Below are 22,682 nucleotides of genomic sequence, written 5' to 3'. Positions count from 1 at the left end.
GTGTTGGGCGAACAGTGTTTGCCACTGTTTGGGTTCTGCAGAACATCACCCTGTTCGGGGTGACTATATAGCAGACTATATAGCATTGTGTTTAATGCCACTCTGTGTACACGGCTCAGCCACACTATATAGCATTGTGTTTACTTCCACTCTGTGTCTGCTGGGAACAGTAGTACACCGCTCACCCGCCACTGTATAGCATTGTGCTCTGTGTCACTGCTGACAATAGTGGTACACCGCTCACCCACCACTGTATAGCATTTCTGTACTGCCACTGTACTGCTGCCAGTCAGCGTGTACTTTAAGGATAAGTGAAATGAGGAAGAAATCCGGTGAAAGAGGGAGGGGCAAGGGAAGAGGTGTTTCCCCTGACGGTTCACGTACAGGCCACAGGGGAGCACCCAAGAAAACCCACTCAATACTGCCCATGTTGTCCAGGACAACAACCCTCACAGATCCAAAAGAACAGGACCAGATAATTACTTGGATGACCTCTCAAGCGTCCAGCAGTGGGTTAAGCAGCACCAGCACATCACGCACGAGGTCCGAGTCCTCAGCCAGTTAAAGTCTGGGCTTTCTTTGAAGACTGCACTGAGGATGTTACCATGGCGATTTGCAAGGTGTGCAAGACCCGCCTGAGCAGGGGGAAAAGTATTAACAACCTCTCCACCACCAGCATGAGCCGCCACATTCTATCCAAACATCCCACTCTGTGGGCAAACGCGGCAGGACAGGGTACCACCAGCAACACTGCCTCCCTTGGGTTCACCAGACTCACCACCAGACCCGCCTCAGCAGCAGCAGTAGCCCAGCCATTGCGTGGTTCACAACATTCACAAACATCAGACGATGCTGACACTGTCACTTTCCGGACTAGTGCTCTTGAGGTCTCCCAGTGTTCATCAAACACAACAACCAACAGCCCTTCGGTGTGCAGCGCTACGGTTGAGTTGTCTGTTTCTGAGATGTTTGAGCACAAGAGGAAATTGCCAGCAAATGACCCCCGGGCCGTGGCAGTAACAGCCAGCCAGCATAGCCAAGCTTCTGGCCTGCGAAATGCTGCCATATCGAGTGGTGGAGACAAACAGCTTCAAGGGCATGATGTCAGTGGCCATCCCACGTTACGTGGTTCCCAGCCGCTACCACTTTGCGCGCTCTGCAGTGCCTGAGTTGCATGAGCACGTGGTCAGCTAAATAACCCGAAGCTTGAAGAATGCCGTTGCCTGCAAGGTTCACCTCACCACTGACACCTGGACGAGTGCGTTCGGCCAGGGTCGATACATCTCCCTTACCGCGCACTGGGTGAACCTTGTGGAGCCTGGCAGCGATTCCTCACCTGCTACGGCGCGGGTGTTGCCCACGCCGCAAACAGCTGGATAACAACAGCAGCACCTACCTCTCTGACTCCTTCTCCTCCAACGCATCTCAAAGCTGTACCTCATCCGGAAATGCTAACCCAGCACCAGCAGCAGTAGGATCGTGGAAGCAGTGCAGCACAGCTGTTGGCATGCGTCAGCAAGCGTTGCTGAAGCTGATCTGCCTTGGGGATAAGCAGCACACAGGGGAGGAAATTTGGAGGGGAATAAAGGAACAGACGGATTTGTGGCTGGCACCGCTGGACCTGAAACCGGGCATGAAGCTAGACACCTGGCACGAACTGGCAATGTACGCAATAGAGGTGCTGGCTTGCCCGGCAGCCAGCGTTATGTCGGAACGCTGTTTCAGTGCTGCCGGAGGCATCATCACAGATCGGCGTATCCGCCTCTCCACAGAAAATGCAGACCGTCTGACTCAAATTAAAATGAATCAATCCTGGATTGGAAACGACTACGCAACACTCCTGGACCCCAACCAAGTAACATGACCGATGAACATCTGGGATGGTTTAGCGTTTCCGGTCCCTGTTTATTGAACCTCTCATCTGTATTACATTTATGACTGCATGGCGGCAAAAAGCATTGCTGCTATATCCGCACGCTTTTTGTCCTCATGCAAGGCCTGGGTTGTTGTGTCTCACAAAGCGTGGCCTTCTCCTCCTGCGCCTCCTCCTGTTCCATCACGTGTGCTGCTGCTGCTGCTGGGTTACCGTTGCCGCGTGGTCCCTGTTTATTGAACCTCTTATCTTTATTACATTTATGACTACATGGCGGTACAAAGCATGCTATCCGCACGCTTTTTGTCCTCATGCAAGGCCTGGGTTGTTGTGTCTCACAAAGCGTGGCCTTCTCCTCCTGCGCCTCCTCCTGTTCCATCACGTGTGCTGCTGCTGGGTTAGCGTTGCCGCGTGGTCCCTGTTTATTGAACCACTTATCTTTATTACATTTATGACTGCATGGTGGTACAAAGCATGCTATCCGCACGCTTCTTGTCCTCATGCAAGGCCTGGGTTGTTGTGTCTCAAAGCGTGGCCTTCTCCTCCTGCGCCACCCTCCTCCTGTTCCATCACGTGTGCTGCTGCTGGGTTAGCATTACCGGTCCCTTTTCCTGGAACCTCTTATATGTATTACATTTATGACTGCATGCCGACAAAAAGCATGTTACCTGTGCAAAGAAAACAGACATTTCCCGCATTTAAAAGACAGTTTTCCCTTTGAAACTTTAAAATCGATTTTCTCAAAAACTATAAGCTCTTTTTGCTAAATTTTTTTTCCTCTTGTACCCACTCCCAAGGTGCACATACCCTGTAAATTTGGGGTATGTAGCATATAAGGAGGCTTTACAAAGCACAAAAGTTCGGGTCCCCATTGACTTCCATTATGTTCGGAGTTCGGGTCGAACACCCGAACATCGCGGCCATGTTCGGCCTGTTCGGCCCGAACCCGAACATCTAGATGTTCGCCCAACACTGCTGCTCAGTACGTTTCCGTTGACGTGTGTGGGAGCATGCATTGTTCGACTTGTTAGACTAATAATTGCCCGGTGCCGGCGGCGGGAAACGGGTGATCGGAGGAGGACGGCGCAGGACATTACAGCTACAGAGGGCTGATAGAAGCCTCAGGTAAGTGTCAGAGTTTTTTTTCAAACCTCTCCTGCTCCCCCTCGGAGAACTCCTTTAAAACAGAAGGTACTTTCGATAATTCAGCTTTAAATGAAATTTTACAGAGCCACATCAACCCCACATGTAGACAGCCTTTTTCAGACTTTTGGTCCTCTTCAGCACATTGCAGGGATGGTTCACTTAAAGCTGAATTATTGCAAGTACCTTCTGCTTTAAGAAGGCAAATCACTCCAAGCATTGCTTTTTAGTGGGGGACAAATAAAGACAAGTAAACATTAATAAAATCACGAGATGGAAAAATTAGAATATTGTGCAAAAGTCCATTTATTTCAGTAATTCAGTGTAAAAGGTAAAACTAATATATGAAATGATTATTATTATTTATTTATAAAGCGGCAACATATTCCGTGGTGCTGAAATAGGAAAATAGGAACCCCTTGCAGGTGTTTTGGATTTATTAGCTGATTAGAGTCTGCCACTCTGAGCCTAGAATATTGAACATTTTCACAATATTCTAATGGTCTGAGATTTTGATGTTGGGGTTCTCATAAGCTGTAAGCCATAATCATCAAAATTATAACAAATAAAGGCTTGAAATATCTCGCTTTGCGCGTAATTTCATTACATGCAAGTCTATTTCTATATTACTTTCACCTGTTAAGCTGAACTACTGAAATAAATAGACTCTTGCACGATATTCTAATTTTTTAAAATTCACCTATATAGGGAAATACAAACCCTCCTTCCCTTGTAGTGAAAATTGCTACTAGAACCCCACCAAAATGTCTTTGACACGCGCTCATGAGTATCCATTAAATGTACAGAATGTTTCATTATATCTACAATTTCAGGTAGTCAGTTGTTTTGCCAAAGATGCTATAAAAGAGTTAATGTCTCTAATCTTTTTTTCATTTTACATTTTTTCTTATTTTTTTCTTTTAGGCAGATATTCTTCCAAATCTCATCTAACATGTAAGTACTAGAAAATTGCATGTTTAATTAGTTTGGACCAAGTAAAATCACTGAGAGTTGTTAAATGTTCGAGACCCGAACTGGCTTGAGCCTTAGCAACTGACAAAGTGACTGAATACCCATGAAAGAATTCTAGGTGGCCTAGTCTTATCGAAAATCAGATATCTCTAATCAGATACAACCTTATTTTCTTTCTATGCTTGCTAAATAGCTTGGAGGCTGTAGTTGGCAAAGGTATTGTAAGGATCCCCCCTGTAGCGTATTCTGTCTGTTGCAGTGGAGCTGCAAACGGACAGTTCTGGCTTATCTGCTTGCATTCGGTTGTGCATTCGCAATAAGTCTCATTGTCATTTGCAATCGCTCTGCAGTTCTGGGCAGCTCAGGATGCTTTCATCAGTCCACCAATTGCTTGTTGCAGCTGAGCTGCGGCCAGATAGCCCTCGATTTCCTGCATACATGTTGTTACATAATACTGCATGTATTTCTTATGGGAGTCCTTTGCATTCAAAGCCAGCTAGCAAATGGTAATCAAGCCAGCTCAAGATTGAGTGATTACCATTCAGCTGTGTGGAAATTTGCATGCTTGCATCCATTGGCTGATGCCGGTTTAAAAGTCTGCCTCCCATTGTAGACCCTGCCTGTCATAGCGGTCAGTACGCTGGTCTGCTGGGCACCTTGTTACTCTGTATAGTTCTGTTATTGTAGTTCTGTGCGACCTTATTACTTGTGCTTTAGCTAGTTTCTTGATAAATATATGTGCAGACTTGCTAATATATATTTATCCGTTAGTTGAGCCGTTTGTTATTTTTCTTATTATTGTGTATTGCCTAGTTCCATGCTTGATGGACATTCGCTGTATCCGCGGTGGATGAATGAAGTCCATTATCCAGATAGCTTGGATTCTGCCATCGCCATGTTGGTGACTGGTAGTATTCCTGCTACTCTAGTTTCTGGGAACGTAACTATAGGCTGCAGTTGCTATTAGTTACGTTATATCCTGTAGTCTTGCCTGGGTGGATGCTTGCTGGTGACTGTTGTTAGCCTGCTTGCTCTGCTTCTGTGGACGTGACTGTGAGCTGCGGTTGCTACTAGTTACGCTCCAATCTATAGTCCTGCCTTGTACCTGTCTGAATGCTTGCTATCGCTAAGGCAGCGCAACATCGCACTGCGCTGCCATTGTGTTTTATTTGTAGCGATATCGGAAGCCCAGAGCTGTAGTTGCTCTGGGCAGCCTGTGTAGCCTCTTCCGTTATTCAGCTACCAGCCTAGTTGCTCTGGGTGGTCAAAGTATAACCCCCAAGCATTACATTATGACGGGCTCAACACAAAATCACATGGAGGAGGCGTCTAACACTGTGTGCTATGGTTCCCTGTCTTTTGAAAGATTCGAAAAGGTTGGTTGACTGTGAAACAGCAAGCAAATTTATGCCAGAATTGGTTAGATTTTTGTTAAATCCAGATTTTCAGGCTTCAGCATTTCCTACCTGGGCTGATCAGATAGTGTCAGTGGAAGTAGCTGCTGCTTACTTTTTTTGGCAGTTGGAAACAGCTGTTATTTCCCACAATGCAACAAGGTTCCCACAGTGTGATGTCAGCACCATGGTCCTGACATCACACTGTGGGAGGGGTTTCAACACAATTTCAGCCATACAGAGCCCCCTGAAGATCGGTTTGAGAAAAGGAAAAGATTTCTCATGGGAAAGGGGGTATCAGCTACTGATTGGAATGAAGTTCACTCCTTGATCATGTTTTTTCTTTAAATACTATTCCTCCTCCAAGTAGTAGCAACTGAGAGGGAGATGTAATTCGAGGGATCACCATTGCACTAGTGCGATGACAGTGCTCAGCTTCAGTGCTGGCCGCTAAGTGCCCGGCACAAAGATTACCTGCTTTAAAGCGTCAGCCCAAGGCACTTGCTCAATTAAAAATATGTTCAGTACTCATAATAATCCTATGGCTGTATATTACAGTTATCAGATTATCACCATGATAAACTGAATATAGCCAGCCAGAGCTTATACACCAAAAAGTCTTCATGCATGCATACAAATTAGACATACAGCAGCTGCCTCCCTTCAAAAGGGACGATGAAAGGTACCGGCAGTATGTATATCTTCATCGAAAACCTTGACTACAAGTCCATCTGACACAAAAGCCGATGTGCAAATCAATGCTTTCTCTGGCTAAATACTGACAAGATTTGAGGTAACAGCTTGGTGGCCAGACAGACGTAGGCAATGAGCGGCAGAGACATCATTAGGATATAGGTAAATTGAGACTCCAGTGTTCTCAGGCCCGTACAGTCACCTCAAAGACAGTCCACTTGCCTGCCGGTGATGCGGTCCATGAAGCTGGCATGGCATGTTTGGTTGGATTCTGGAGCTGTCGGTAACTAACAAACAGCCATTCAGAAAGTTATAGAAGGGTGGAAACAAAGCAGAGAAAAAGATGAAAACTAAAGTAAATAATACAAACATATTTCACAATATTATTATATAGTAATTAAAAATGATTAATAAGATACTAAGTAAATTGTATGCACCTTGGACTGGCACTTTACTTGTCAGTATAATAAATAAATGCTATCTGTATCACATCTTTTATCCATTCTCCCTGCACTGCAATAATCAATCAAATCCCCCCAAAAATACCGCATGATTTCTTAAAATACAGAATTAAATACTACATAGGTTAAAAATCTTAGTGATGTATTTTTGGGTAAATTACTGGGTTATTACTGCATGTGTGAAAATCATAGTGAATTCGGGTAAAAAAAAAGTTTTTAAACTACCGAAAGGGGTATTTTACTGACTATTTATGAGCTATTCACGAACGTGTCTCGTTGCGTTAAAGCCAAAAGACCATATACTTTTTTTTTGCTTTAAATATTTTTTACATACTTTCTTTTCTCCTAACTCACATCAAACATCAAACAATGAACAGAGAATACAACAGTATAAGAGAAAGGTCCATATTCAATTCACTTTTTCTCCTAGATGATATTTTTACAGCTTATCACTAATGCCTTTTAAGCCACTGGCAAGCAAGAAAATACTCAAAATAATGTTGACAGTACTTTTTCACCTAAACTAAAAATGAAACTGTATCTCCTATGAGAAAAAAAGTAAATTAAATAAGGGACAATTGCCCATATACAATTACATTTTTCTACTAGGTGATATTTTCACAACTTGCCAACAAAATGCCCTTTAAACCAGTGCTGGGCCGAAATTACGCATTAGCGTAATTACGCATCGTAATTCACTACAAATGCACCGTAAGTGTTACGTGTAAGGTTACGGTATTACGCGTAATTAATTACGCGTAGACCGTAGGTTACGTTATTACGCGTAACAAATTACGCGTAAGACAGTAAACTCCCATTGAAATTACACAGTCTGCTGTAATCGCGTAATATTACGCTCCCGTATAATATAAAAAAGCCGCCGACTTTAAGGGTTAATAGCAAAGCCCCCTTAAGTGCTAAGAGCCTCAAATTTGGAGAATATATTAAGGAGATCAGAAGGAATAAGAGGAACATTTTTTTTTTCAAAAAGACCTTATAGTTTTTGAGAAAATCGATGTTAAAGTTTCAAAGGAAAAATATATACATTTAAAAACCCGCCGACTTTAACGGTTAATAGCAAAGCCTGCTTAAAATGTAGGGACACCAAATTCACAGGGTATATTAAGGGGATCAGTGGGAATAAGAGGAAATTTTTTTTTTCAAAAAGACCTTATAGTTTTTAAGAAAATCGATTTTTAAGTTTCAAGGGCAAAAATGTCTTTTAAATGCGGAAAATGTCCGTTTTTTTTGCACAGGTAACAATAGTGTTTTATTTTCATAGATTCCCCCAAGTGGGAAGAGTTTTACTTACTTCGTTCTGAGTGTGGGAAATATAAAAAAAAAACGACGTGGGGTCCCCCCTCCCAGACCTCTTTAACCCCTTGTCCCCCATGCAGACTGGGATAGCCAGAATGCGGAGCACCGGCCGCGTGGGGCTCCGCACCCTGACTATACCAGCCCGCATGGTCCATGGATTGGGGGGTCTCGGAAGGGGAGGGGCAGCCAAGCTTTCCCCTCCCCCTCCGAGCCCTTGTCCAATCCAAGGACAAGGGGCTCTTCTCCACCTCCGATGGGCAGTGGAGGTGGAGGCCGCGATTTCCTGGGGGGGGGGGTTCATGGTGGCATCTGGGAGTCCCCTTTAAAAAGGGGTCCCCCAGATGCCCACCCCCCCCTCCCAGGAGAAATGAGTATAGAGGTACTTGTACCCCTTACCCATTTCCTTTAAGAGTTAAAAGTAAATAAACACACAAACACATAGAAAAAGTATTTTAATTGAACAAAAAACATAACCACGAAAAAAGTCCTTTAATATTCTTAATTAACCATTAATACTTACCTGTCCCTTTAAAAGCCAGTTCCCACGCAATATCCTCGGAAATATACTAATCAGTTACAATGTAACAAAGTTGTTACAATGTAACAACTTTGTTACTTTGTAACACCACCGCACCCGACGTCACTCGCCGCTCACCCGCTGGCCGCCGCATACACGCTAAGTCCCCGCCGGCTCCCGCCGTCCACTCCGCCCACACCTGTCACCCATATACATGCTGGCACCCATGGGTGCCAGCATGTATATAGGTGACATGTGGGAGAGGCGGGGAGGGCAGCGGAGCCGGCGGGGACTTAGCGTCCTAAACCTATTTTTTTCCCTGTATTCTTTTTTTCTTCTTTCTTTTCATTTTTATTTATTTATTTTTATATATTCTATTTTCCCTTTGTTTTTTTTGTTTTGTAACAAACCATGATGTTATAGAATAGCCCAATTCAAAGAGCGCTGTGACAAAGCTTATTTACTATGCTGGGCTTTCATTTAGCTCAACTGATAGGTTTGCAAAAAAAAAAAAAAAAAAGTACTTGTAGAGTTACCGATAATCCTGAACTACTGTTATTACTCAGAAGACATTTATAAAAAGACCTGTTTACAGCTATATAAGGGTCCATGGCATTCTCTACCACCCATAGTGGTGGATGGTATAGGAAATAGTGGAGAGCAACGGTGATTGTTTTAATAAGTCACCACTTTTTCCTCAAGTGAAAAACTAACAGCTTGCCATACTTGCTTGCAGCTTGCTGCATAAGTCAGGTAAATAAAGCTTCTGATGCCATTTTAGGGAATATACAGTTCTGCAGTTCTGAAATTTACAAGACCTGTTCACTATGGGAACAAAAAGTTCCCTCAGGACTTAAAAAGTGGATATGTTTGTTCAGATGGCTACTCTCAAAATAATCCCAGGGTGCTTGTCTGGTCACAGAGCTGGGGAAACAGCTTTCAGTGCAACTGGGCTAAATATACTCAAACCTGTTTGAAGACCTTTTTTATTACATCCCAGAATTCTATCTGTGTAGGGTCCTGTCCTATATGACCTTGACTTATATGTGAATACCTTCTCAGTGCAGCAATCAGAGACACTGATGCTGATTTATCTGGCCAGGTGCAAAGACTAGTTTCCTCGAGCAACCAATCAGGTTTCAGCTGTTCAATAAAACAGGAAGCCGACAGCTTGCTTTGGACAACAGCTACACTTATATTTTGCATTCAAAGATTGCAACTTCTGTAAACACTGTCAATTATAAAGTCAGTTTTAAATGACTTTTAGAACGTGTTTTTTTTCACCTGTTTTTTTTCCAGCAATTGCCCATCCATTCTGTTGACTAACTTTATTACTACGTTTTACATCAATCAAAAAATCTAAAATTATTGGCCATTTCTTTTTTGTGCAATCATTTAGTGGCAGCTCATGTCTAGCAGTATCCCTGTGTGACCCTCAGGTCTTCTAATTTTTGAATAAATTGTTTGTAACTATGTGCAAATTATACAATTTTAACCACTTTACAGGGCCGGATTTACCATAAGCCACTGTAGGCATGTGCCTACAGGCGCCTGATGATGGAAAGGGGCTAACTCCCCTCCCCGAGTGCCTCCCTTCCTCCTTCCCTATGCAGAGTCCCGATGAGATAATAAATAAGATATTATTCAACCTGTTCTTGGCATTCAACTCCCTTCAGTCAGGGGCACCTCTAGCTACCTGATACTTGGGGGCACCTCTAGCTATTTATTGTTGAGGTTGCTTTAGCTACTTAAAACTTAAGGGCAACTCTAGCTACTAAATGTTGAGGGTACGTCTCCGTGTACGTTAAAAAAAGGCGCCGGGAAAAAAGGGCGCAGGGTTTTAAACGATAAGCATGAATAACGTTTAAAAAAATTGTGCTATATTTCGTTTAAAAATAATGTTTTATAAAGTTATAAATCATTAAATAATGTGTATGAAATCGGGAATTGTAAAAACGTTAATCTTCCCTGTTAAGAAAGTGAAATGTATAATAACGTTTTATAAAAGATTAATAGGAATGTTACTAAAACTATACTTAACCCTACTCTCACACAGAACCCTCCCTGTACCTACCCCTAAACCCTAGACCCCCCTGGTGTTGCCTAAACCTAAGACCCCCCTGGTGGTGCCTAAACCTAAGACCCCCCTGGTGGCGCCTAAACCTAAGACCCCCCCTAGTGGTGCCTAAACCTAAGACCCCCCTGTGATAAGCATTAATAACGTTTTAAAAAAATATTGTGCTGTTTGTCGTTTAAAAATAACGTTTTAAAAAATATTGTACTGTTTTCCGTTTAAAAATAATGTTTAAAAAAATTATAAATCATTAAATAATGTGTAATCATGAGAAGCAGTTATAAAACATTAAAAGTCTCTGGGCGCCGCTTGTAAAACGTTATTTTTCTCCGGCGGGGGTTTGTAGATTCCTAGAGGGCAAAGTCTAAGGCGCCAGGACATCTGTGCCTATAGGCTCCTCTGAGGTATATCTGGGCCTGCCACTTTACCTCCAAAAGTTTTTCCCCTTACAAAACACCAGAGCAATTTTCACCTGCCAGCGCTCCTTCCATTCATTTGCCTATAACTTTATTACTACTTATCACAACGAAACAATCTATATCTTGTTTTTGGCACCAATTAGGCTTTTTGGGGTGGGGGGGGGGGGTACTTTTTTCTAAGAACTATTTTATTCTAACTGCATTTTAACAGGAAAAATAAGAAAAAAAATGAAAAATATTATTATTTCTCAGTTTTCGGCCATTATAGTTTTAAATAATACATGCTACCATAATTGAAACCCCACACATTTTATTTGCCCATTTGTCCCGGTTATTGCAACGTTTAAAATTTTTCCCTAGTACAATGTATGGCGCCAATATTTTATTTGGAAATAAAGGTGCTTTTTTTTCAGTTTTGCATCCATCTCTAATTACAAGCCCATAATTTGTATAGTAGCAATAATATACCCTCTTGACATACATATTAAAAAAGTTCAGTCCCTAAGGTAACTATTTATGTATTTTTTTAATTGTACATTTTTTATTTTTTTTTACAAAAATATATTTGGTAACTATTGGGGAATGTTGGAGGTAAGGGGTTAATTTCAAATGTTAGGAAATGTCTTTCAAATGAAAAAAAAAACGACACAAAGAGAAAGTTACATAGTTACATAGTTATTTTGGTTGAAAAAAGACATATGTCCATCGAGTTCAACCAGTACAAAGTACAACTCCAGCCTGCTCCCTCACATATCCCTGTTGATCCAGAGGAAGGCGAAAAAACCCTTACAAAGCATAGTCCAATTAGCCCCAAAAGGGAAAAATTCCTTCCCGACTCCAGATGGCAATCAGATAAAATCCCTGGATCAACATCATTAGGCATTACCTAGTAATTGTAGCCATGGATGTCTTTCAACGCAAGGAAAGCATCTAAGCCCCCTTTAAATGCAGGTATACAGTTTGCCATAACGACTTCCTGTGGCAATGCATTCCACATCTTAATCACTCTTACTGTAAAGAACCCTTTTCCTAAATAAATGGCTAAAACGTTTTTCCTCCATGCGCAGATCATGTCCTCTAGTCCTTTGAGAAGGCCTAGGGACAAAAAGCTCATCCGCCAAGCTATTATATTGCCCTCTGATGTATTTATACATGATAATTAGATCTCCTCTAAGGCGTCTTTTCTCTAGACTAAATAAACCCAGTTTATCTAACATTTCTTGGTAAGCGAGACCTTCCATCCCACGTATCAGTTTTGTTGCTCGTCTCTGCACCTGCTCTAAAACTGCAATATCTTTTTTGTAATGTGGTGCCCAGAACTGAATTCCATATTCCAGATGTGGCGTGGATGTGTAGGTATCGGTTTTGTGAATGGCGGCGCCCTCTAGTAGATGGCTGCGGTCATTCACACAGGGATCAATTAACGGGAACTGTGTTTTTTATTGTGATTGATATAAAACTTAGTTCTCAATATTAATTTGAGCCTCAGACTCTTTTGGTCTCATTGACACCCCTCTCAAAGGGTTTACATTTTTCTTCCCATCCCCTTTTTCCCCACTGCAATGACATTATCCTTAGGACTGCAAACCAATGAATCAATTTCTATACAGTAGTTATCTCCTCACTTAAATAAATAGAATGAGTTGGGCAATTGACTAAGGGCTGGGACTCCCTAGGCTCTCCTATACACTTTATATCATTTTCAATGAAAGTGGGGTCCACCACTAATGTAAAACTCTATCAGAAAAAAACATGTGAGCTTGTACTGTTGCTACATTTTTGCATTTTTTTGGGCAGCTAGCAAACAATACATTTCAGAAACTGACAGTAAGTTCTGTTAATTTTCAAAGTGTAATCTGTACTCTGTGTTGCTCTAGTTTTTAGTACAGACAGCCCAATTACCCCTGAAACATAATAATAACACGCAAGGGAGGTTTGTTGCCTGTAAATAGGTTAATAAGCATTTATTGAAATAGACAAGCATAAAAACAATGACTGCATGCAAAAGTCAGCAAAGCATACAAAAACAGGGACCAGGGCTATACATTGAGCAGGTGCAAGATGAAACCATGCTAATAAATAGTTATTCTACACATCAGAAATGACTGTTATTTTAAAGCACACATTAATCACTTGCACGCATGCATCACATGCAGACTGCTTGACTTGGTATGCAATGAGCAGGGAGTGGAATTCTACTGAAGGCCACTGATAACATAGCCATACATCAAACAATGTCCTACAAAAGAGGAAAATCCACTTGTGGAACTGCAAGTATTTATGTATGAAATCTTGATTTTCAAAGTCACCATTGTGAATCATGTGCACAGAACTCACCATAGTACTGTGGTATAACAAGGATCTGTGGGTACCCAATGTTGGAGAGGTTTTGGTGCATTGAACCACATCTTTCAGTCTAAGTGGAGTTGCTCAGAGACTCAGGCAGCCTGCAGTGTGCATCAGGCACAAGCTCTGAAAGCCCTAACAACGCATTTCATTGGTTTCCAAATTACTGGAAGGGTTAATACTGAGAATTTTCACTTCACTTAGAAGCTAATTGATAAGATTGTAATTTCCTATCAGAATTATCAGATTGACTTGAACTATACTAAGCTATGTAAACAATGCAGAAAAGTCTCTACTAAATCCATGGGGAAGCAGAGAACTTTCTCTCCATTTGCTCAGTAGTGACTTGATTACAAGTCAGTCTGATAATTTACAACAATTAGGAGGATAAGTGCTACACCTATACACGTAACCAGTAGGTCAGTAGGAGCTGCCCCTTCATGTATTCACATAAACATAAATACTAGAGGGTGACGCTTACACAACACATAGCACAAAATCCAATAGGGCACACAGAGAAGGACCTCAGAGCCAGACAGTGCCCAACATATCAGGGGAAATCCTGTCATAAAAACTCTGTGTGATCATTTTATCAAAGACTCTGAGAGTGCAATATCTTTTTATATTTTAATAAAGTAGTACATTTTTACACTATGTGAGGCCTTTCCTTTGAGGTTTCAACTGGATGGTGGTTGGAAGGAACCTTTTATATTGAAGAGAAGATAATTTGTCTATCTGTTTGTCCTATCTGTTTTGGGCTAGAGAGGTGGGGGGTGGCCCAAAGTGTCCCAAAGTGAAAATAGACCTAGGGAAAGGTTGTTTGGTCTGGTAAGTCAATTCTCATAGGGTAAGGTGGTGGTCACCCTGTCCTACATTGTCACATCAAAGACACAGTGTTTATGACAAGACATCAATAGGAGCTTATGACATATTGAACACACCTCATCTGGGACTCTCTGTTACGCTTGTCCCCTATTGGACTTTGTGCATACATCCTCGGGTCCTAAGGGAATTAAGTTCAGTTATTGATAAACCCCTTTATCTTATCTTCTGTGACTCTCATTCAACTGGCAGAGCTCCAGCAGATTGGCGTACAACCCACGTTTTCCCATTATTTAAGAAGGGCAAAATATCAGATCCAGGAAATTGTAGATCTGTAAGCTTAGCATCAGATGTGTGCAAACTATTTGAGGGGTTACTAAGAGATACTATACAAGACTTCATAGTAGAAAATAATCTTATTTCTCAGCATCAGCATGGGTTTGACTAATATGCTCAGCTTTTATGAGGTAGTGAACGCTAATGTGGATATTGGGAATGTTTTAGATGTGATATACTTGGACTTTGCAAAGGCTTTCGACACTGTTCCCCAGTCTGGTGCAAAAGTTGAGGATGCAAGGACTGGGGAAGAGTCTGTGTGCATGGATAGGGAACTGGCTAATGGACAGAAAACAAAGAGTTGTGGTCAATGGATCTTATTCAAGATGGGTGACTGTTAGCAATGGGATCCCACAGGGGTCAGTACTGGGTCCAGTGCTCTTCAATGTATTTATTAATGATCTAGTAGATGCAGTAGAAAGCTATGCTGCTATTTTTGCAGATGATACAAAATTGTGCAGAATCATCAACTCTCAGGAAGATAGTGACATATTGCAACAGGATCTGGATATGATGGCTAAATGGGCACATAAATGGCAGAAGAAATGTAATGTTGAAAAATGTAAAGTCATGCATTTTGGTCGTACCAATGGTCTAGCACCATACAAAATAAACGGGATACAGATGGGGACATCAAACTTGGAGAAGGACTTAAGAGTACTCATCAACAACAAGTTAAATAATCGTATTCAATGCCAAGGTGCTGCAGCTAAAGCTAATAAAATTTTGGTATGCATTAAAGGGAAATAAAAACTCGAGATGCTAGCATAATATTGCCCCTGTTGAACTCTCTAGTAAGGCCACATCTGGAATATGGAATTCAGTTCTGGGCACCACATTATAGGAAATATATTGCAGTTTTAGAGCAGGTGCAGCGACGAGCATCAAAATTGAAATGAGGGATGGAAGGTCTCACTTACCAAGAAAGGTTAGATAAAGTAGATTTATTTAGTTTCGAGAAAAAACGCCTTAGAGAGGATCTAATTAAAATTTATAAATACATCAGAGGGCAATATAAAAGCTTGGCGGATGAGCTTTTTGTCGCTAGGCCTTCACAAAGGACTAGAGGACATGATCTGCACATGGAGGAAAAACGTTTTAGCCATTTATTCTTTACAGTAAGAGTGATTAAGATGTGGAATGCATTGCCGCAGGAAGTAGTTATGGCAAATTCTATATCTGCATTTAAAGGGGGCTTAGATGCATTCTTTGCATTGAAAAACATCCATGGCTATAATTACTAGGTAATGCCCAGTGGTGTTGATCCAGGGATTTTATCTGATTGCCACCTGAAGTCAGAAATAAATTATTTCCCTTTTGGGGCTAATTGGACCGTGCCTTGTAAGGGTTGTTCGCCTTCCTCTGGATCAACAGGGATATGTGAGGGAGCAGGCTGGTGTTGTACTTTGTTTTCTGGTTGAACTTGATGGATGTATGTCTTTTTTCAATCTAAATAACTATGTAACTATATGTGTTGTGTTAGCGCCACCTTCTAGTGTTTTGGGAATCTGATAATTTGTCCTGAAACCAACAATGTTATGAGTTAGTTTCCATGTAGTGTTAGTTTGCCTTTAAATGTCATTAGTATCTTTCACAATTTCATGTTCATTTTTTAACTATGTTTAATAGTTCAGAGCAAAAAGTGAATTTTGATTCTCACTCCAATCTAAAAAGTAACATGGAGAAAATAATTTCTTACAGAAATCTGCAAACATGAGTGATGCTGAGATGGCGGTTTTTGGGGAGGCAGCTCAGTATCTCCGTAAGTCTGATAAGGAGAGGCTGGAGGCACAGAACAGGCCCTTTGATGCCAAGATGGCCTGCTTCGTAGACGATGATGCACAATTGTATGTGAAAGGTATGATCACTGCTCGAGAAGAAGTAAAAATAACTGTGAAGACCGAAGATGGAAGGGTAACTATTTCTACCATTTACTAAATTTTTCTCTTTAAATTCAGCATCAAACTGCATTAGGGAATGGAATTAAATCATATTTGTTTTCATTTCAGACTGTAACAGTCACTAATGAGCAAGTTTATCCCCAAAATCCTCCCAAGTATGATAAAATCGAAGACATGGCGATGATGACTCACCTGAATGAAGCTTCTGTGCTGTTTAACCTCAAAGAGCGTTACGCAGCCTGGATGATCTACGTAAGTCACAAAACATGCTCTGTTTTTTTTACACATATATTATTAAGCCTAACATAAGATGAAGCAAACACAAACATGAGTAATTTATTGATGCTGAAAATGAAAATTGTTCTTATAATTACAATCCTTGAAGTTAAAGTAAACCTGAGATGATGGAATGCAAAAGTTTTATACACACTTAGGGCTTCCTCCAGCCCACTTCAGCCTGATCATTCCCTCGCCGTACTCGTCCGTTGCCTCATTCCTCCGCTATGGCTCCCGGTAACTTCAGGAGCCGGGGTTTACTGAGAATGCTCTGGCCGGCCTAGCTGCTTGCCCTGCTGCGCTCTTGTTGCTGGGAGCGTTCTGCACCTGCGCAGAACTACTGCGCAAGCGCAGAATGCTCCCAGCCACAGGAGCGAGATGGGGAGCATGCACACCTGCACTGCCCCTGCATCGGCTGGCCCCGCTGGCCTTTTGAGGGATCCGGCTGTGCTTACTGGAAAATAAAAGCATAAGGCAGGGAACACACTTGTCTTTCAGTTTTCTGCGCACGTTTTTCTGCGTTCGTTTTCTGCACACCAAGTGTGTTTCTATGCAGAAAAACGTGCGTGTTTTTTCACTACAGCTAATGTGATAGATACAGAAAACTGACAAAATGCAGAATCATGATGCAGAATGTCTGTGCACGAAAACCACATGCGAAACGCAAGAACGCACGCAAAATCACTACCTCAGCCATGATATGAGTTATCAAGGTTTAGTGGATCGAGCCCATTAAGTGTGAACTAGCACATTGCTTAACATGATTTCTTAGTTTTTCTGTGCAGAAAACGTGTACGAAAACAGTCAAGTGTGTTCACTGCCTCAAAGTTACTGAAGTGCTGATGAGTGAGTTCTTTGTAGGAGACAAAAAAGACACAGAGAGACCGGGAGCCCAATCTGATGTATTATCAAAAGGACACCAGAATATGTGTGCAGATCATAGGAAATACACTCACAAGGTTTGGGTTGCTATATATATGCAACCACTTTTGATCGCATGTGAGGAAGTACCGTCCTCACTCGGCCTTGCTTCTAGCAGTGTGGTTGGTCGCAGCTCCAAAAAAAGTATGCCACTGGGAGAACCTTCCAAGTGTGCACGCCCCTAGACAGGGGTAGGATAAACTGGGAGGAGAATAGGAGGCGCCCGTGGACATGTAACTGTAAGTTTAGTAATAATTAAGATAAGGTACTTAAGTTCCTACCTTAACACAGTAGGACTCATACGTACAGTAGTAGTTGAAGTTTTTCAAGCTTTATTAGGGCACTACTGTGTTAAGGTAGGAACTGAAGTGCTGATGGTTTTTGTGTGTACCCTTAAAGTGTACCCAAGGCGACGTGTGACATGATGAGATAAAAATGTGTATGTGCAGTGCAAAACATATTAATAACCGTATTAGTAACCAGGCTGTTTTTCAGGCAGCAAAATAAAAAAAGAAAGAGTTAATGTTCAGGCATGCAAGTGACAACTTCTGTCTTGTCTGTAACTTGCCGGGAATATTGTAAACCTTACTGATGAGCAAATTACAGGCATAAAAGTTTTCCTGGCAGTATACAATTTCTGAGGGCAGGAGAGAGATAAAAAAGGTCAATAGTTCATGTATTTTAACTCTGGAAGTCTTGATAGGCTGGCACTGAGCAGAGGAAATAAACCATTTAATTTACTTTGTAAGTGTTTAAATATAAAGTAAAACCTAGGGAGAGCTAAAAAATTTCATTTTTAGGAGTAAGAGGATAAATACAATTGTTTATCTCATAAGTTCACTTTGAAGAGGCGAACCTTAGGTTAAAAATCACATATTTACAGAAGAAGAGGGAAGCCTCTGGATTCTGTAGAGGCTTCCCATGTCCTCTGCGCCGGGACCATCCACAAGATCCATTCCAGCCCAGGCCACACTCCTCTTCATACATAAGCGCAACTTATACACACTCATGTGAGCATGGCCACCCACAGTAGCACATAGCTGCTCATGCACAAGAGGCTCCAGCTTACTGTGCAGGCGCAGCCATACTCACGCAGGAGCAGTATGGCCATGCTCGTTCTTGAAGAGGTGGGCAGCCCTGATCTTACATCCGACAAGGCCTTGTTGAATCCCTTCGAGGGGGGAGGGGGGAGAGGGGTCTGTGAGTGGCAACTATGCAGGGTCCAGAGGCTTTCCTCATCTTAGGCAAGTATGTGTTTTTTACAGGTACACTTTAAAGGGCAGAACTTTAAAGGGCAATCTTGTGACTACCAGTTAAAAATATTTGCCATGCAAACTACAACAGTATTCATATAAACTCTTATCACACCTGACACAGCAGAAGCTTACACCCAGCACAACAGATGCAGCACACTATTACAATGAACACATTCAGCGCAACTACATGTTGCACCAAACAAAACAAACCTGCCACCAGCAGCGTCGCTAGCCCTATTTTAGGGGGGCCTGTGCCCCCAACATGTCCGCGGGTGCCCCCAATCTGTTTGCAGGGGTGCTTGCTGCTCCCCCGGCCGCCGCTGCACAGTTTAGTTTCTCCATGTTTTCTCAAAACTACACACACCTGTCTCTTTATGGTTCTTCACTGTTTCCAGTTATAGCATTTACTCTCTGTAAGGGCCCCATCATTAGGCATGGTCAGTGAGAGGCAAATGATTCCGAGTTGATGCAGAATCATGCAAAGCCTGTATGCAAATGTATACAGCTCTTAAGAACCAATCCTTCCAAGATAGAATTCAATTGGTCCATTTTCAAGCTGCGTACTTTTGCATACATAACTTGTATAATCCTGCATCAACTCAGAATTATTTGCATCTCATTAACCAAGTGAGGGCTGGGTCAGGTTAGGTTAAAGCCAGATATACACACATACAATTTTGATTGGCCAATGACTAGCCAATTTTACCACCTCCATGTAGTATGAGAACTTACTTGCACAATCTGTTCGTACTATTCAAAATCTTCAATCTCCATTGAAATGGTAAATCTGGCCAATCAAAATTGGATGTGTATACGGACCCTTTGGATTTTCCAGCTGTGACTGGAAAACGTGTGATAAATCATAACCTCCATTTGGTACCTAAATACTTATTTAATTCATTTACTGCCCAGTGAAGGAAAATCATACTGCTATTCATGTTCATTACAGTATTTCTTCACACATGTGATAGCCGAAATATCAAACTTTACACTTAGCTGGTTGCAGTGTGGAAACCGGGTACTTACTGCCATTTTTATACAAATCAACTTCTTTCAATTTGATGCTTTACAGACCTATTCTGGACTTTTCTGTGTAACTGTCAACCCCTACAAGTGGCTGCCAGTGTACAACCCTGAGGTGGTGGCCGGCTACAGAGGCAAGAAGCGTATGGAAGCCCCACCACACATCTTCTCCATCTCTGATAACGCCTATCAGTTCATGCTGACAGGTACTTTTATTGTATGATTATTACTAATGTATGTATTTATGGCACTGACTGCTAAAGTGAATTATAGAGCACACAGAAACAATCACATGGCTCTCTGTCAAGGGCCTCACAATCTAATATGTCTCCTTCACAGTAAGACCATTTAGGGAGAAGGCAAAGAGGGCCTGATCCAATTCTCTTTTTTTTCCTAAGTTTTCCCCTAGGAGATCATTTTCCATCTTCTGTTTAAAATAGCTTTTTAGTACTCTGCAATGAAAAAAGTACCAAAAAATAGGTGAAAAAGTACTGTCAAGTTTATTCTGAGTACAGGTGAAAATAGCTTGAGTGACCCCTCCGGGGGATCTTTTTGATGTTACAGAGTCTCTTTAAGTCCCCAGCATGCAAGAAAATATTCAAAATATTTTTGATAGTACTTTTTCATCTACTTTTTTGTACATTTTCAATTCTAAAGTGCTGAAAAGTTATTTTAATAGAAGTTGAAAAATTATCTCCTAGGAGAAAAGTTAATTGCATACAGGCTAATATGTCTTTCAGCCATGCTAGGAAAGTGAAAAAAAAAATGTTACAAACAGGCAGATTATAACAGTTCCCTGCAGATTCTGTACTTGGTAGAGATCAATGTGTACGACAATAGTGCTAGCCACAGAAGGTGTTGTAACATGAACGATTACTGTCGATTCCTTGGTTTAGACGACCAGAGAAACAATATTGGAGGTGAAGCCCTAGAACACCAGGGAAGGCATATGGGGGAGGGATGGGGAAAGCACTAAACACCAGGGAACTGTATAGGGGAGGGTGGGGGCCACTAGACGCCAGGGAACTGTATATGGGAAGGTGGGGGCCACCACTAGACACCAGGTAACTGTATAGGGGAGGGTGGGGGCTTCTAGACAACAGGGAACTGTATAGGGGTTGGAGGAGGGCCATTTGCACACCCGGGAACTTTATAAGGGAGGAAGGTGGCCACTAGACATTGAGGTTGGCCCGTGACTAGGTCCCAGTGTACAATTTCGGCCCACTTTGTATTTGAGCTTGACACACCTGCTATAGAGAGAGGCAGAGGAGCGACATGCGGTGCACTAGGGAGCGGGAGGTATGAGGGAAGAGAACAATAGACTTGGCCGGCACTCAGACAAGATGGTCCAGTAGCCCAGATCCTTCTCTGATGCATGGGGAGCATTAGGGGCCACCGTATACACTCTAGATACTTGGCCCAAAGCTTACATGCAAATTTAGTACAAAAAATGTAGCAAATATGTAGGCCAACCAAAAAAGTTTACTTATGCATCAAGTTCCAGGTTGCATAAATTTGCATGCAAGTCAGAATTATTACCACTAGTGGTGGTGAGCTCCGCCGCTCAAAATCAAAATTATGAATGCAACTTGCTGGCCGCGACAGAAGGGGGTTAACTTACCTATGTCACCACCTATAGCTGATGTGGTTCACTCGCACTCCACATCACTCACATTCTTCCTCCTGCCGGGTTTAAAGGAGGAAGCATGTGAGTGAAGTGGAACGCGAGTGAACCGCATTGGCTATAGGCGGTGACATGGATAAGTTAACCCCCCCTCTGCCGCGGCCAGCAAGTTTTACTCGTAATTTCGATTATGAGCGGTGGAGCTCACCACTAAATACTGTTTCCTTACCATCTATTTTAGCCACCATTCCTCTACACTTCTGAATGCCTATTACATAAATACTGTATGTATAGGTGATCATCTCTCATTAATAAACATTTCATTTGGCAGATCGTGAAAATCAGTCTGTCCTGATTACCGGAGAATCTGGTGCAGGAAAGACTGTCAACACCAAGCGTGTCATCCAGTACTTTGCAACAATTGCAGCTATTGGTGACGCCGGTAAGAAGAAGGAGTCCAGCAGTAACCTGCAGGTATGTTAAGCATTTGGGAAACCATGAAACTGGTTATTTTAAACCTTAAGTGTAAGCAAATAAAAATTATTTTGTAGATACTCCCACCTAGCTTTTCTTTCTCTGCTTAGCTAGACTGGCCAGATTTGCACTGTAGCATTGTGTTCAAACTCAGGGATCAAGTTTCATATCATCCCCCAAATCCAGGTCCACAGCACTGCACTCTTATTGTATGTACGCATAATTAAAATGTGGTTCCTACAGGAAAGTCCTCTTTAACACACTAAAATATAACTTTTATGTAGTCGTTTAAAATCTAGGACTGAAGAAACAATGACATGGTGCAGATCTATATATGTATAGTGAAGCAGAGGTCAGCGTAAGGTACTTTAAATGCACATATATAGTTTATAAGTATAAATATAAATAAAGTATGCACGCAAGACAAACAGTTGGAAGTTTGGTTCTGGTAATAATGGGATAGGAGTCAGCAGGACCCAACACATTCAACATAAGTTAATACCGTACTTGTCATTTGATTTAAGCCACATACGACTAGACACACAAAAGACAGTACTAGGTACTAGGACTGTCTGTTATATACACATCAACCCAACGTGTTTTGCCCAACTAGGGCTTTGTCAGGGGTATGAAGCCCTAGTACAGCTGTACTAAAGAGAAGGACTGAATGGACTTGGCACCAAAATAAGTAATATACATCACCACCAGTGTACTAGTCTGGATGAAGGAGCAGAAATAATAAAGTAGCTCTAGAAGGTGGACCTATAACTGATGGAAAGAGGTAAAACACTGAGCCATCCCCTGTCACAGTGGCTGAGGGGACTGTTCACCTGGTAGTCA

The 22,682-nt window shown here is 41.9% G+C and overlaps 1 protein-coding gene across 1 annotated transcript in view; it reads left to right on the top strand.

The window, feature by feature from the left end:
* The first annotated feature begins 13,133 nt into the window (after positions 1 to 13,133).
* LOC137528471 (myosin-4-like) overlaps positions 13,134 to 22,682 on the top strand; it is a 77,104-nt gene continuing 67,555 nt past the window's right edge. The window contains exons 1-5 of the mRNA XM_068249760.1: positions 13,134 to 13,145; positions 16,069 to 16,281; positions 16,377 to 16,520; positions 19,794 to 19,950; positions 21,700 to 21,842. Of these exons, the coding sequence (XP_068105861.1) occupies positions 16,081 to 16,281; positions 16,377 to 16,520; positions 19,794 to 19,950; positions 21,700 to 21,842 (645 nt within the window). The 5' untranslated portion in view covers positions 13,134 to 13,145; positions 16,069 to 16,080. The remainder of the gene's footprint in view (positions 13,146 to 16,068; positions 16,282 to 16,376; positions 16,521 to 19,793; positions 19,951 to 21,699; positions 21,843 to 22,682) is intronic.

Source organism: Hyperolius riggenbachi, chromosome 8 (assembly GCF_040937935.1).
Source record: "Hyperolius riggenbachi isolate aHypRig1 chromosome 8, aHypRig1.pri, whole genome shotgun sequence".
NCBI lineage: Eukaryota > Metazoa > Chordata > Amphibia > Anura > Hyperoliidae > Hyperolius > Hyperolius riggenbachi.
Note: the sequence above shows the minus strand (reverse complement) of the source record. Positions and strands in the feature narration are given on the sequence as shown.